Genomic DNA, 15,409 nt, shown 5'->3' on the forward strand with positions numbered 1-15,409 from the left:
AATAACTATAATAATAATGAAATACAACATAAAATCAGGATTATCAATTAACTATAAAATTACACAGCCTTCTTTAGAACTATAAGTGAGTGATGGTTTCCTTTCTTTGCTATCTTGAGATCTTTCATGGCAGAGTAGCATGAAGAAGCTTTTTTAAAGTATTAAATCAAGCAAAAAAGCTAATTTTTCTCCAGTTCCACCTTCTGATTTTCTAATACGCTGCTTTTTTGTGTGTTTTACATCACAGCAAATTGAAATTATTTGGGCTTTTGACTGTTGGTGGGATAAAACAAGCTATTTGAAGACATCACCTAGAGCTCTGGGAAATTGTACTGTTTTTTTTTATTTTTACTATTCTGACATTATAGCCACCTGATAAATAGATACATAAAATAATGTTTATGTGCAGCCTTAATCTCTGTCTTTGCTGGTTAAGTGTTAAACTTTAGTGTTTACTTCTTGTAAATGAAGAACAATTGCCTGAGGGCGTGTCACTGACTTAAGATGACGAGCACTGGCTCCTCTATTGAGTTCACAGCAGGACGGCTGAAGTTGAAACATTAGATGCAAAGAGATAGGGGGAGTTTCTGTGTGCAGCTTCTTATTGAATGTCTAACATCATCGATTAAAGGATTGAGTTCAGGGAAACAGGCGCTCTATCATAAAAGTCCATCATCAGAATGAAGATTAGGCTTTGTGTTAAGAGAAAAACACAGAGCCAACACACACTGTGTGAATTTATGAATTCAGGACACTGAACTGCCATGTCACAAACTGTTAGGGCCGTCTCAAGGACTGTGACCTCTAGAGTTATGACAGCCTCACTAACCACCAGACCACCCGGATAATTCCTGATTGTGACTCTGTGCTCTCGGGCGTCAGACAGTGATGAGAAGAAGAGTTTGTCTTTCTTTAGTTACGTGCTGTCAAAGGTAAATGTAAACTAAATTATGTGAAAAGGTTTGTAAAGTTTACAAAGTGCGTGTCTTGTTTTAGACTGAGGAGACGTGCATACAGCACCCTTACCAGCATGCAATTAAGTCATTCATCCTGGCTTCTCTCTCCTGTTTGTAGCTGTTGGAAAAATATTTCACTGTCTGTCTGCATTATCTCATGTTCTGCCATTTTTTTCTGCAGCTGCACTCTAACAACACGGTTTATAGAAGCAATAATGTCCTTAAAAAAAAAAAATACAACACATCCGGCTCATCACAGCCTTGGCAGTAGGATGCAAGGAGTAAAATGGATTGTGTACGCCCAAACATAAAAATGGAATATCAATAATACAGCAGATCATGCTAGGTCCGGTTGCGATTGTGGTCTCAGCTGTCAAATAGAAGGAGGAGGAAATTTAGTGTCTGAAAAGGCAAATATTGAATGAGCAAATACTTGAAACCTGCTATTCTACAAGTGATGTATCCTGTGTAGTAGTGTGTATCCTACGCAGTGTACATCTAAAGAACACAGTCAGGTTTTAGTGCCTGAAACAGGTGAGGTGGTAAACATGGTGATTACGGTATATGTGAGTTTTCCTGACTAGGATTTAAATAATTGCTAATAAAACACACAGTATTGCTATTCAAAGTAAAACACAGTTTTGTGGGTGCAGTTTAGGTTGATGTAAAAACAAAACAAAACAAACAAACATGTATTATCTCCTGTTTTACAGTGACTGCACCAGTAGTAAGCCTCTATATTTCCATGTGGCCTAGATTATAGAGACCTTATCTGTTTGGTAAAGGTAGGCTTTGTTTATATGGTGGTGTTTATACTCTGATAGCTGTAACTGAAGGAATACACGGGGAAAGGCCAGCTGCTGCACCTTGGCCTATTGATAATCTCACATATAAGCTAGACATGAATCCTGCCATAATAACAATAACAACTAAAGCGGTTTGGTGCTGCTCGTTTTACGCCTTCCTGAGTCATCTCAGCGGCCCCGCTCACTTCCAAAAAGATGCTGTGTGTGCTGTGCAAGAAAAGATGGACGCATACAGGTTACTCACTCCGCGTAGCCCGTGGACCACGGCAGCCGCTTGGTCTCCTTCAGTATGAGGATCGGTCTCGCAATGTGATCCGCCGAGCACTCGATCTCATCCGGCGATAGTCCCAGGAACTCGGGTCTGCTGTACGGGAATTTCAGCGGCAGATCCGAGCCGCCGGGATGGTCACCGTTGGAGCCACCAGCCATCATACCTCCCATTAAATTAGCCACCGCCGATTTCACCCGCGTGAGCATGATCTTGCTGCAGCGTGGGTCCAGGCGATGCGATTGCGTGAGTTTCCCCCCCGCCCGAAAAGACGCAGTAGTTTCGCGGCGTGAAAGGTAGACGCACAGCGGCCGTAAAGAGTCATTCAGCCCAAACGCTCCCTTAAGTGAACACGGAAATGAGAGATGCGGATCCACTGGGCAGGCAGAGCTGTAGCACGGCAGTCATGTGACAAGCCGGTTGCTGCTGGTGGATTTGGTGGCTCTGGTGGATTTGGTGGCTCTGGCGTCTCTGAGCGGCTGTGCCGGAGGTCAGAGGTGCGTAATCCCGGAGTGACGCCGATTACCTCATGGGCAACATGCAGCCAACAACCCACAAACTGGGCATGCCTTTGGTGCATGAAGGTCAGAAAATGCTTAAAATTAGGTTGTTATTTCATCAAATAATAAAATATTCCATGTTGTAGGCCAATACGTTTTATAACATGAAATATTTCCTTAGTCTATATTTATTAAGTCATTGTAGGCTACACCAGAGGTCTTCAACAAGAAGAAGAATTACTTTATTTTTATCCCACACGGGGAAATTAAATTTTCACTCTTATTATCATACATGTTACACACACAGGCCCGAAATACACACATGCACAACCAGGACCTATACATGCACCTATACTTGAACCAGCGACCCTATGGTTCCCAGCCAAGTCACTTATGGACTGAGCTACTGCCGCCCCTAAAATACTGCATTAAACTGAGTTGCATATTAAATTGCAGCTGGGGTGGCCTAAAGCCTACATACACAGTGCTTTATGGTGCATATACAATACAAATATATTACAAGGACCATTATTGACATATTCATATATTTAAACATCACATGTTAATGTTAAACATACATTTGGAAGGCACATTGAATCATTCATCCTTCAGTTGTATCTGTGCATGGCTACCTTGCCTATAAGCCAGTAAGCGGTTGTGTAAATGTTTAATTCATTTTTCCACAATTGTATCTTTGCTAATAATACATGGTATTCATGTTAAAGTATATTTTCACTTTTTTTGGGAAAGATTATCAAACAATTTGGCAGCCCCCTTGCAGTAACTCTCAGGACCCCCTGTTGGAGATCTCTGGGCTACAGTATGGGGTCCTACAGATTGATGTGACAGCTCAAAAACATATGCTACTTAACATTGTTTTATCATCTTAATACTTTAATGACTCTTTTGGGAAATCTTTTTGAGAAGTGCTTATACAAACCTTATTTTGGGCCAATTTCACAGATCCCAGAGACCCCAGCTGTAAAACATTGTCTGTGCTACAGTACATAGGCCTAACTATGACTAATGCTTCCATTGTTTATTATTAAGATTCAAGAGGGTTAACTTTATTGTCAATACATACACAGTACACAGTGCCACAACATAATGTTTCCCTAGAACCTTGATGCTACATAGAACACAGCATGCTACACACATATGTACTCTGTTTCTTACTATAGTGCAACAGAGTAAATAGGAAAATGTTCAATACACCAACACAGGAGAGTAAGACAACAGTGCTATACACATGGTACAATTATGCAGCACAATCCCTCCCAAATCCGAAATAAGAATTTGTAATTTATTTTATTTCATTGGCCTAACAGGGCTTTAAAGAAGGCCTTGTTTCTCTAGGCTGACAAACCGAAGATACGGGTTAAACCAAAACACAAATTGTCCCATTATCATCTGGATTTAATCTAATGAAAGATTATTAAAGTCACAACCTTAGATCGCTCTGCCTTTCCAAGAATTACAAAAAAAAAAGATTCTTCATGTGCAATTTATTTGTCTCCATAAGAAAGAATAAAAAAAAGAGAAAAGAGCTCATGCTGTCTCTCTCTCTCTCTCTCTCTCTCTCTCTCTCTCTCTCTCTCACTCTCACTCACTCTCTGAAACACACACATACACACACTAAACTAACACAGGAAGCCAGTGAGGACAGTCAGCTGATTTTGGCATGCTCTGTGTACCTAAGTGGAAAAGCAAGACTGTAATTGAGAAGAAACTAAATACGCAATTCATATGTGAAGTGTAATCTGAGACATATTAAATAATAATATTCAGTCAAAGAGCAGTGCGTCAAAAGCAACAATAATTAAAGCAAATAAGTACATAACATAAGCTTACCTCAAAATAAGGTTAAACAATCTAACAGGAAAAAACGGTGCTATTACTGTAAGTATGACAAATCTGATTTGTGAAATATAATTTACTGGATACTTTGGTGTTCTCTTTGTTTCTGATGCTTTTTTTCATTTGTTCTGGCCTGTGAGTCGGTTTGAATCTGATTAGCTGGGCATTTAGCCAGCCCACCAGGATGTGTGTCTAGACATCATGAACTTACAAACACACTTAGAGCTAGGTTTTGGAGAAGTAAGCCTCATGAAATGATCTGTTATACAATACTGCGGTTTATACCAGCCAACCCACAGATGAAAGTCACAGGCTTCTTTTTGTTCATGGACTGGCAGTGTTGAAAGGTGAAGTTTAAAATCATGACAGTCTGAGAATGACTCTTTAAAATGTGGTCTTTTTAATGAAAGAAAGACTATCAAAATCTGGCAGTGTGTTAGACTTATCTGGGAATTGATTCAAATCCATTTAGTATAAACGACAACAGATTCACATGAGGGAACCAATTTGGAGTCTGCTTCTGTCAACAGCCCCAAAGTCAAATGAAAGTGGCAGATGTCTGATCAGCCTTCAAATAGAAGTTCAGTTGTTTAGCAAAGCGTATTTATGAGCATGGTTGTAAAGCTTTTTTTATAACCTCGTGTGACTAATAACGCTTCAGTTATGCGAGAATGGTTTATTTGCTTCAAGTCTCAAGTCAAGCATGGCAAGATGTTGTTGCCTCAGAGAAAAAACTTTACTGTTAGCCCCTATTTGGCCCCCAACCTGCCCACCTTCAGCTTCATTATCCACACCAGTATACTCAAATAATACTACTTTACATAAATAAGTAAATTGTAAATGTCTGAAAGCCATGGATGCATGTGGTAACTGATCACATTTTACATGTGAATTTATGTATTTGTCTTACATTGCTTACATGTGCTTCTATCATGTTGATTTATCACAAGTGAATCCTCTAAACCACATGTTCCAATATGTCAAGTTTTCCACTTGTGAAATGGGCTCCATATGTGATGGACATGTGAAATGGTTTTGGTAAGTTATCAACTGACATGTGCTTTTGTTTATTTCTAACAGTGGACAGCATGTGACCCTCTGAAGAATACAAAACAAGCTTATACTGTATATTTACCATCACAGAGTAACATTATTTCCAGTATTTATAAGTTTACATGTCCATTAAAACCATGAGCGCACTCATTAAACAGAACATCTCCAGTGAAAATGAATGAACTTCAGTGAGAGTGGAGTTGCCAATTGGCAGACTAAATCAAATCAATAATTCATGAGTTTGACAGCAAAGAGCTCTACTGACCCAATTACACACAACAAGCCAGTCTGTAAACTGGGGTGTAGAAGCTGTTGCACTGTAGGTAGCTACAAATACTGACAGGACCCTGGTTTCTATAATATTTTGGGGAAGGCCCATTCCTGATTCAACATGACTATGCCATGCTGCAAAATGCAAAGTAATTTCTTTTTTGACATGGAAGATCATGAGTGGCCTGCACGGAGCCCTGGTCGACCTTACTAAAGCCCCAAGGTCCCAAAGTCTTGTGGAAAACCTTCCCAAGAAATGTAGATTGTTAGAGCAGCACGTGGATTTGAAGTTAGATGTCTATCAGTCACATACTGTAAGGGTGAAATACTTTCGGTGGACGGACAGAAATTGCCATCCACAAAGAAAGGCTCTGAAGTAATTTGAAAACAATGGTAGGCACCATGAAACATTGGCAATGTTTTGTGAGTAAGATGGCTTACAGTAAGTGAGGGTCCATGTCTGTATATCGATATTTAAAAATATATTTATTTTGATTACTTTTATATATTTATTGATTATTCCTATGCAGAAATTAGTAATGCTGATTTGTGTCCGCAATGTCCTTTCAAATGTAACCTTTTTGTGGCTTTTTATTGTGGTGTGTGGCAAATATTTCAGTAAGCATGGGTCATCAATGAAGCTGTAATTGTGGCTCCCATTCGTTTTGTTGTTGTAGTATGTCAACATGAGTTTTGAGACCTTTCCCCTTGCCAGATAACATACTTTTGTAGTGTTAGTCAAAAATGGTAGATCTTTTGGCACATCTCCCCCCAGCTCTGTCTCTGTCTTATTAATTATCACTGGATTATAACGGGGTCAAGGCTTGATCAATCTCTTTATCATACCAGCTTCTGTGTGTGAGTGCGTGCGTGCGTGCGTGCATGCGTGCGTGCATGTGTGCGTGCATGCGTGCGTGCATGTGTGCGTGTGTGCCTGCTACTCCAATTTATGATTGACTCACAGATGGACACAGACTGCCGCCCACACACACCCTCTGGTATGAGTGTATACCAGAGGATAATCTGGATGTGGTGAACCTGAATGTGAGTATGTCTGATTGCAAAGGTTGGTTTCTGTTTTCTGTGTGAGACACAGCATCAGCACTGCCTACATTTGTCTTTTAATTGAAATGCTGAGATTCTACAAATACAATGCAGTTATCACATATCACAGTGGTTGTGTTCAGGTGAAAGTAAAAAACAGCAGCAACTCACCTTTTTCTACTACCACTAGTGCTGGCATTAGTACTAAGATTGTATATCAACCATATATTTCCACTACTACAGTACTCCAACTATCACTGCTGTCACCGCTATATATATGTATTTGCATTAGTCATTATAACTCAAGTTATTGTATGTCATATTACTGTGTACATTTTACATGGATACTGTAAAGAATAATTTGATCAAAAAATAAAATAATAATAAGACAACAGAGTGTGAATAGAAGAGCCAAAGAATGCAGGTTGACCACTCCTATACCACTGATACTGCCACTGCTACTCAGCTGCAGTACTAATATTATTACTCATTCCTATACTACACATTACTGCACTACTATTTTTTTTTTGCCATACTGTGCTAGTAAATGGTAAATGGACTTGTACTTATAAAGCGCCTTTCTAATCTTCTGCCTCCTCAAGGCGCTTTCACAGTGTTTGTCGCATTCACCCATTCACGCAGACATTCACACTGATGGCCGTAGACATCTACATGCCATCTAATCTAATCATTCACACAGGGAGCAATTCGATGTTCGGTGTCTTGCCCAAGGACACTTCGACATGTGGACCGGGGGAGGTGGGGATCGACCCCTCTTCCACTGAGTCACAGTTGCCCAGCGAGTAAATTACTAATATGATACTAATCCTGCTACTATCATACTGCAAAAACGACCCAACTTTAAAAGAATATATTTTAAGTTGACCAGCATAGTTACATTCATCTCACTGAATCTAAATGTTTTTGTCAAGGCAAACCAAAAATACTCAATTTCAAGTAAAAGTCCTGAATTCATTATGTTACATAAGTAACAATACAACAGTTTGGTCAGCAAAATGTACTTTATCAAAAGAAACAGTACTCATAATGCAGTATGGCCCCCTCACAGTGTTACAGAATATGATATTGACAAATACATGCAAGATAATTTAAATGATGTAGTTCATCAATGTGGAGCCAATTTGTACCACAAATTGATACTTTGTATACTAATGGTAGCATAGTGCTGCGTCACCTCAAACAAGCATATCATATGTTTTTTTATGTAAAGTGTCAAATAAATGAAGTAGAAATTGCGACCCACAATAAAAATTATTATTTCCCCATCCCTAGAGGCAAGTCACTGATCGTGCACAGCAGCAAACCGATTTTTTACTTTGGTTTTTTTCTGTTCACCATGCAGGAAATGAGGAGATTAGTGAGCTTTTGGATAATAAAACAAACCTAGGCAGTGTATCCTAAAATTATGTGTGATGATATATGGTAGGATTGAAGAACTGGCTTTGTGTAATCATTTGTAAACCTATTATTTATTAATGTTTCATCTGTTGAAATTTCGTTTCATTTTACATTAAAGCTAGATATTGACCAACGATTCCCAAGTGTGTGTGTGTGTGTGTGTGTGTGTGTGTGTGTGTGTGTGTGTGTGTGTGTGTGTGTGTGTGTGTGTGTGTGTGTGTGTGTGTGTGTGTGTGTGTGTGTGTGTGTGTGTGTGTGTGTGTGTGTGTGTGTGTGTGTGTGTGTGTGTGTGTGTGTGTGTGTGTGCGCAATGAACAGTAACTTTACAGTATTTGTTTGGTTTTGTGTTGTTTTCATCTCTGACCAGCAGATGTCACCAGCATACTGAGAACCATTCAAATGGAAATCTAATCAGACCAGTATTTTGTAAAAACCCTGCATAGGTGTGTGTTTGTGTATGCATGCGTTATGTTTCTGTTTACTAATGTTTCTGCATGTCTGCGTTGGATACATTGACAGCACATGTATCCACCTCAGACAGATCAAAACACGTATAACAGTGTTTTCGTGTGTGTGATGCGTTAAGGGAGTAACATCAGTTACGGACCACCTGGTGTTGGTGTCGCACTGTGAATGTGTGTGATTTATGGGTGTCAATGGGCCAAGATTCCATTCCCATATGTCCCATCAGAAGGTTCAGTAGGGGGTTGTGAGATGCTTTGACCATTTGTCTTGGTTATTACCTTCCTCACTCCGTAGTAAACAGCACCTTTCTCCTGAAATCTTTAAGTTAGTGTCTGCCAAAACAGGATGCTTATGTTGTTGTTGAGGTTATTCACATGTACAATATGTGTTGTTTTTGGACAGCACTTTCACCAGTTGAATATGTCCTATATCATTTTTATTACTAGACCGGGACATCACATACTTAAAAAAGAAACTGTTTTTGTATAGTTAGCCCCCCCCCCCCCAAAAAAAAGATTTATTATTTACTCTATATAAAAAATGTCTCTTAGCAATTGTTAGGAATGTATCTTTTAATGTGATGATATCATTCAAAGTGCATTCTCGTCTACTATCCATTGGATTTACAATTCTAGGTTTATTTGAAGCAGGCTAAAAAAAAAAAAGAAGTAACAAATGATGAGTGTTCCTCAAATTAAATGTTTTGTTTTTTTCAGGCACAAATGCTTATTAACTTAATAATGATGTAATAAACCATTTATTTATGTTATCCATAATTTGTAAGAGTAGCTGTTCCACTTTCGTGTCTTCATATGCCTCATTGGCACACGTCATTATGTCATCACTATGTCCTCTAGCTAGCAATTTGTTAAACATTAAAGGAACATTAGCCAATTTCAAACCTTTCTACCTGTTTTTATGACACAAAGCAGAGGGCCACCGGTCAGACGACCTGAGATGCTGCCAGGAAGTCATGGGGCGCATGCTCTTACCAGGTGAACTAGAGGTTTACCCCAACAAGCAGGCAATTTTTTTTTTACAGTAAAGGCAGGTTGTAAACTTTGACATTCAGCAACATCACCCTGTTTACTGCCTAACATAGCCTTCGGATGGGAAGTCCTGATAAAAATCCCAAAGAGCACATTTCTTAGAAGGCAACAGCTTGTCTCTGTCAGATGCTGGAACATGCAGGAAGGCATAAGGAGCAACACCTCATCTTTCCTGGCTAGTGACACTACTGTCCACAAATAAGGATTTCATAATAAGAGAGGGTCGAGTTTTCCCTGACCTGTGGGCATGGGCAGAGACAACTATTGCAGTGACATTTCATTAATCATTGTCCACGAGCCAATTTAACCGGCTGTTAGTTTCTAGGCAACAACTCTTCTGTGAAGGCATCACATACTATTTGTGTGTGTGTGTGTGTGTGTGTGTGTGTGTGTGTGTGTGTGTGTGTGTGTGTGTGTGTGTGTGTGTGTGTGTGTGTGTGTGTGTGTGTGTGTGTGTGTGTGTGTGTGTGTGTGTGTGTGTGTGTGTGTGTGTGTGTGTGTGTGTGTGTGTGTGTGTGTGTGGGTGTGTGTGTGGGTGTCACTCACTAATCAATATCTTGCATTTTACATGTGTGTTTTCACGTTTAGTGTTGTGTATGTTCTGCAGGTGTAATTGCATACAGAGGCTAGATGGAGGCGTAAAGAACATGTCCAGCAGCCTCTCATCCCACCTTCCTGGCTCTGCCTTTGATTCCCACTTGGTTCGGACGTTCACAGAGCAAGTCTATCATCTGGCATGCTGTGATCCTATGGCACATCAAAGCACATGTCTGATTAATAAGGTCTGAATGTGACCTTTCCACGTCCCTTTTTCCTTTTCAAGGAAACTAAAAGGCTGTATATGCCAACAGCTGTGTGAAGCTGTGCTATAGAGCCAGAAAGCATACCATGCTATTGCTAAATGTCTTGCACATAATAAGGCTATTTTTCACTTTTTACCCCTCGTGGGGTGCTTGTCAGGTGTGATTGACCTCCTCTCCCCACAGCACTTTTTCTCATTCTTTACATACTTTAAGCACTTCGTTACTCCACAGAGCTGGGTCTGTCTGACGTTCCTGCCTGTAATAATGAAGGTTTTCGTTGCCGCCGTACTCTATGGGGGAATTGTTGGGTCTATGTAAATCATAAATAAGTCATAGAGTGTGGTCCATACCTACTCTGTAAAGTGTCCTGAGATAACTTTTGTTATGATTTGGCACTATAAATAAAATTGAATTGAATTGAATTGAATTTAGTTACTATAAATACTTTTCAGGAAGGATTGAAGTGTAAGCCGTTATCTCCATATTTTAATAATAATTACATCTTGCTGCAGGCTTTTCACCCCGTCTTTGACTGTGGCTGTTGTGACAGTTTGGGTCTGTGTTTCTTGGTGAGTGTAGTAGAGAATTATATGGCTAAAAACTCATAGCCACACTTGTACTGGGGTACTGCAATGCTAAACATTTATTGTTGACTAATGACGTCGGTTCTCTCGTATCTAGGCAACATAGTGTGTCTTGATTTATTCTGAAATACTATTATCCCTATTGTTCATAATTTCATAGAATATCCGCTGTGGCTTTACCACTGCTGTACTAGCATGTTTTTTTTTTTTAAATAACCAAGGCGCTTGAACAAAAAGCTTTTTTTGTGAAAAAAGCAGTGAGCAAAATTAGAGAACAGTAACCATTGTGTCAGAAGAAAAGATTTAACAATGTTTTCTTAGGGCTATAAGATTTAAAAATGAATAGGAAGTGTAGAGGCTCTGCTTTGAATGACTTCAGCACATCTGCGCTCACAGGACATCACTAGTTTCTCACACTGTTCTGGTTTGATCTTGGTCCTTTCATTCAAAAAAACATCAAGGTTTATGGATTACTGTATAGTATTTATTAATAGACAAATAGGTTTATTGTAAAGAATAGTTATACACTCAAGATCAGGGGTGCCAAATTTCAGTCCTGGAGGGCCACTGCCCTGCATGTTTTAGGTTTCTCCCTGCTCTAACACACGTGATTCTAATCATGTTCTCGTTATCAAACAGCTGAAGCTGTGTTAAAGCAGGGAGAAACCTAAAACATGCAGGACAGCGGCCCTCCAGGACCGGAATTGGGCACCCCTGCTCAAGATAGATAGAGTACACTGAGTGTGAAGGTTAGCTCCTCACCTTGTAATAGTAGTTTCACGATCCAACATTTGCTCAAGGTCCACTTACTGAGATGAATTTTTTTTTTATGGCTTTCTTGAGTCATTTATTGAGTATTATTCAATGTCAATGATCAGTAAAGTATCTGACAGTAATGTGTTTTATCGTGCAGTTCCCAGATTACGGCTGAGCCTACTTCATTTGTGGGTTTTTTTTACAAATCAAGGAATTGCATCATGTGTAATGACGTTTATGTATTTGTATTTTACTATAATTCATACATAATTATGTTCTTTTTTGAAATGAGGAACAGAAATTGTATATGTACCCCTTTACTACCCTGTCAACCACGTTACAGCCATGTTCTTAAATAGGATTAAAATTCTCTGCTCTCCCTTTTGAGGACCTCAGCTAAATACCAGGAAAAAACACCCTTTGCTGGTAGGAAACAATAACTTATAGACACTGAGATGACCTAAGTAATATGCTGACAGTTGGGACTGGAAGTTGACAGTAGACAAACAATTGTACACAGATCCTGTGAAGTAAAACCGTTTTAATGATGATGTAGTCAACAAGAATAAAAGTTGTTTGCTAAGCAGATCTCCTCTGGGTAGATATGTCACAGAAAGCGAGGAAAAGCTATAAAGTGGCGGTTATCAGTTTCCTCAGTGGGGCCAACATTGTGAATATACAATCATTTTTCTTTATCCTAAAACTAATTGTGTGGGTAATTGTCTCTTATTTGTATTTGCTTCACTTCTGCCTTCTTCACACTGCCAGGATGTGACAAGTTGAACAATAATGTTTGATTGAGCTTCAGATTTTGTGTACTAGCATTTTAAACATGCTTGTTTGCATGAAATGAATGAATGAATGCCTCTGGGTGTGATTAAACAACACAATAGTATAGAAAAATGTGGGTTATTTTCAAGGACAATGAAACAACAATGGAGCAGGAAGAGGAAGGCTGAACGTAATGGAGGCAGAAAGCCTCTAATCTAACTCTTCTGACCAAAGTGCTGAAAGAAATTCCTGCATTTGACGTATTCAAGTGTGATCCACTAATAACAAACAATTTGACTCGAAAATGAGAAATCTAATTCAGCCAGAAAATGGGAATCTCAACATTTATTTCAGCACAGAAACTTTGTAAACTGACTGACTTTTTTTTAGCCTGATTTGTTTAAGCTGGCTGGCCAATAACAGTTTCTGTATTAGGTTGACAATAGCCAGGGTGTCAGGTGGAGGGAAGTCAGCTGCAGACACACAATTGTCCAGAGAGACAGAAAACGTAATTTGTTTCCTGTTAGGGAAACTTGGTAGAAGGTGTTTACTCATCAAGAACGGAAGCATGAATCTTGTATTAGTTCCACACAATGTACAATCAAAATATTTTTTCTACACTAAGGAATATACTGGAGAGAGAACCATTAAATAATCCTGCAACCTACTTTGTGCGGTAAACATGTTTTATTTGAGCAATGGGATTCGTGCAGCTACTTTTAAACCACTTGGAAGGCGGAGGGGCTTATTGGGGAAAAAACAAACTGATGCTTGAAGTCATGTTTCATGCCTGACTGAGTGAAGTATGTGTTAAGTGATATTTCAGAGGCATGCCAGGGAACAATGACCTTGTGTAGCTCACATCGTCTTTCTTCTTTGTTCTACCAATTTATCGTATTGATAAATAAAACACACAGAGATGAATCCACTTATCTTTCTTCCTGCATTCATGTCACAGCCCGGTACATACTATATGAACAATACTTTTCATTTTTCTCCTTTGTTATTGCAAAATGAAAAAAATATCAAAAGTGCCAAAATAAAAGCTATGATGAAGCTGACCCATTAGTTTTTCACAGTGTTTTTACATTTTTGACAGAAGTGTATTTAATGGAAGGCATGTGTCTGTTTTCATGAGCCTTCATAATAAGATCTGTCTGTTTTCTGGTTCCCTAACTTGGACTCAAACTCTGGAGGAACTCAATCACCACCTCCTGCACAGTCTAGACTCTGACTGGTGACCTTAGCCCAGATCATGTTAGCATAGCCAGTCTTTAAGAAGCATGCTGCCTAATGATTGGCGTGTCTAATGAGAGGCAGAGCGAGTGCTAGACTGGGAATTTGAGACGTCCATCAGAGCTACAGCGATGCTGCCTAAATAATGCCTTCATCAGTGATTGTAGTAGCATAATCCCGGTTCACATGTTGATGCCTTTTTAATTGTCATTTTATCATATTGCTGACAATAAGCACCTTCATTCTCTATGGTGGGTCTTAACTTTCTTTAGCCTGTTTGAAGGGCTCACATAATTTCCTATAGGACTTACCCTCCCATACGTCTCTATGATATGACTACCAGACCCTCATGTTATGAGGTTAGATGGTCAGAGATAAACTGAACCATATAGGATTTAAGGGAGCTGAGAGGGTTTAGTTTCTATTAGAGAAACTGATCAGCATCGCCCAGTCTTCAGAATAATGCATGTGCATTACCAGAATACTGATAGAATCACCATTTATAATGTTAAAATATTGTTACAATTATTTAATGATGAAGTAAATTACAATAACACAATCAAATTACACAATCATGATTTCATGAGTTGGAGCAGTTTCTTTCAGAAAAAAAATAGAAAAAAGAATAATGTGATTAGAGTGGTTCAGATATTGATAACCGATACTGCCTAAAATGTTGGTATCAGTATTGATGAGTACGAGAGTATATGCACCAATCAGAAACAACATTATTGAGCAACAAAAGAAAGGACTGAAGTGGTTAATTTATGCTCTTTTTCTTTTATGACTACAACGTAGATAATAAAGGAAAGTTATTTGGTATTCATCTCTCTATTTGTTCAGGTTTTACAAAGAGTTCAACCTGAGCCAGGCCATACAACAATGATAGCAATCATATTATATCCATACAGGGTTAGTCCTTGGTACAGGATACGGAGGCGTGACGGAGAAAATGGTTTTGGAACCTCTCTAAATGTGATAACTAAATTAAACAACAATATCACATAATCAAATTAAATTATGTTGCACTCCTGATGGAGTCTAATACACTTCATATCACAAAATTACACAAAACATTTTCTCACTAAAGTGGTATGGAGTCATGCATATTTGCTCTTAATGTATTCTAAGTTCTGCGAGGGTGGACAACTTGTTGACTAAAAGACGCCCATAACAGAACTTCTTTCCCACATTATTTTCAATTGAGAAGTTATAATAATGTTATAATCCCAGAGCTTGGCAGGTCATTTGTGTTTAGATTGGCTAAATTCAGAATTGTGAAATTTTTTAGCAAAATCAGATTTCTATGGTTGTGTAGCAACTGCATGAAGCATAAACAAAACAAAAAGTGAGACCGTTCGTGCCTGGCTGTGAAAAGAGGAGTCAGAGTCAGTGTAGCATTCAGTGCATCAATATATTTCAACATATATTTATAGGATATTTAAATTCCAATGTACACAAGCCATTACAGACAAATATAATTAATATTGAACAGATTTACATATATTACTCCTATTTACAGTGCATGTTATGTACAAGTATACTATACAGTAGAAATATCTTGATGTTCTC

General features: G+C 38.8%; 1 protein-coding gene across 1 annotated transcript in view; it reads right to left on the minus strand.

Annotated features, from left to right (window-relative positions):
• Positions 1–2,263, minus strand: part of ppm1h (protein phosphatase, Mg2+/Mn2+ dependent, 1H) — a 32,454-nt gene extending 30,191 nt beyond the window's left edge. Inside the window, exon 1 of the mRNA XM_083917115.1 lies at positions 2,007–2,263. Within this exon, the coding sequence (XP_083773241.1) occupies positions 2,007–2,239 (233 nt within the window). The 5' untranslated portion in view covers positions 2,240–2,263. The remainder of the gene's footprint in view (positions 1–2,006) is intronic.
• Between the last annotated feature and the right edge of the window lie 13,146 nt (positions 2,264–15,409).

The sequence above is a fragment of the Echiichthys vipera genome, assembly GCF_963691815.1.
Source record: "Echiichthys vipera genome assembly, chromosome: 7".
NCBI classification, from domain to species: domain Eukaryota; kingdom Metazoa; phylum Chordata; class Actinopteri; order Perciformes; family Trachinidae; genus Echiichthys; species Echiichthys vipera.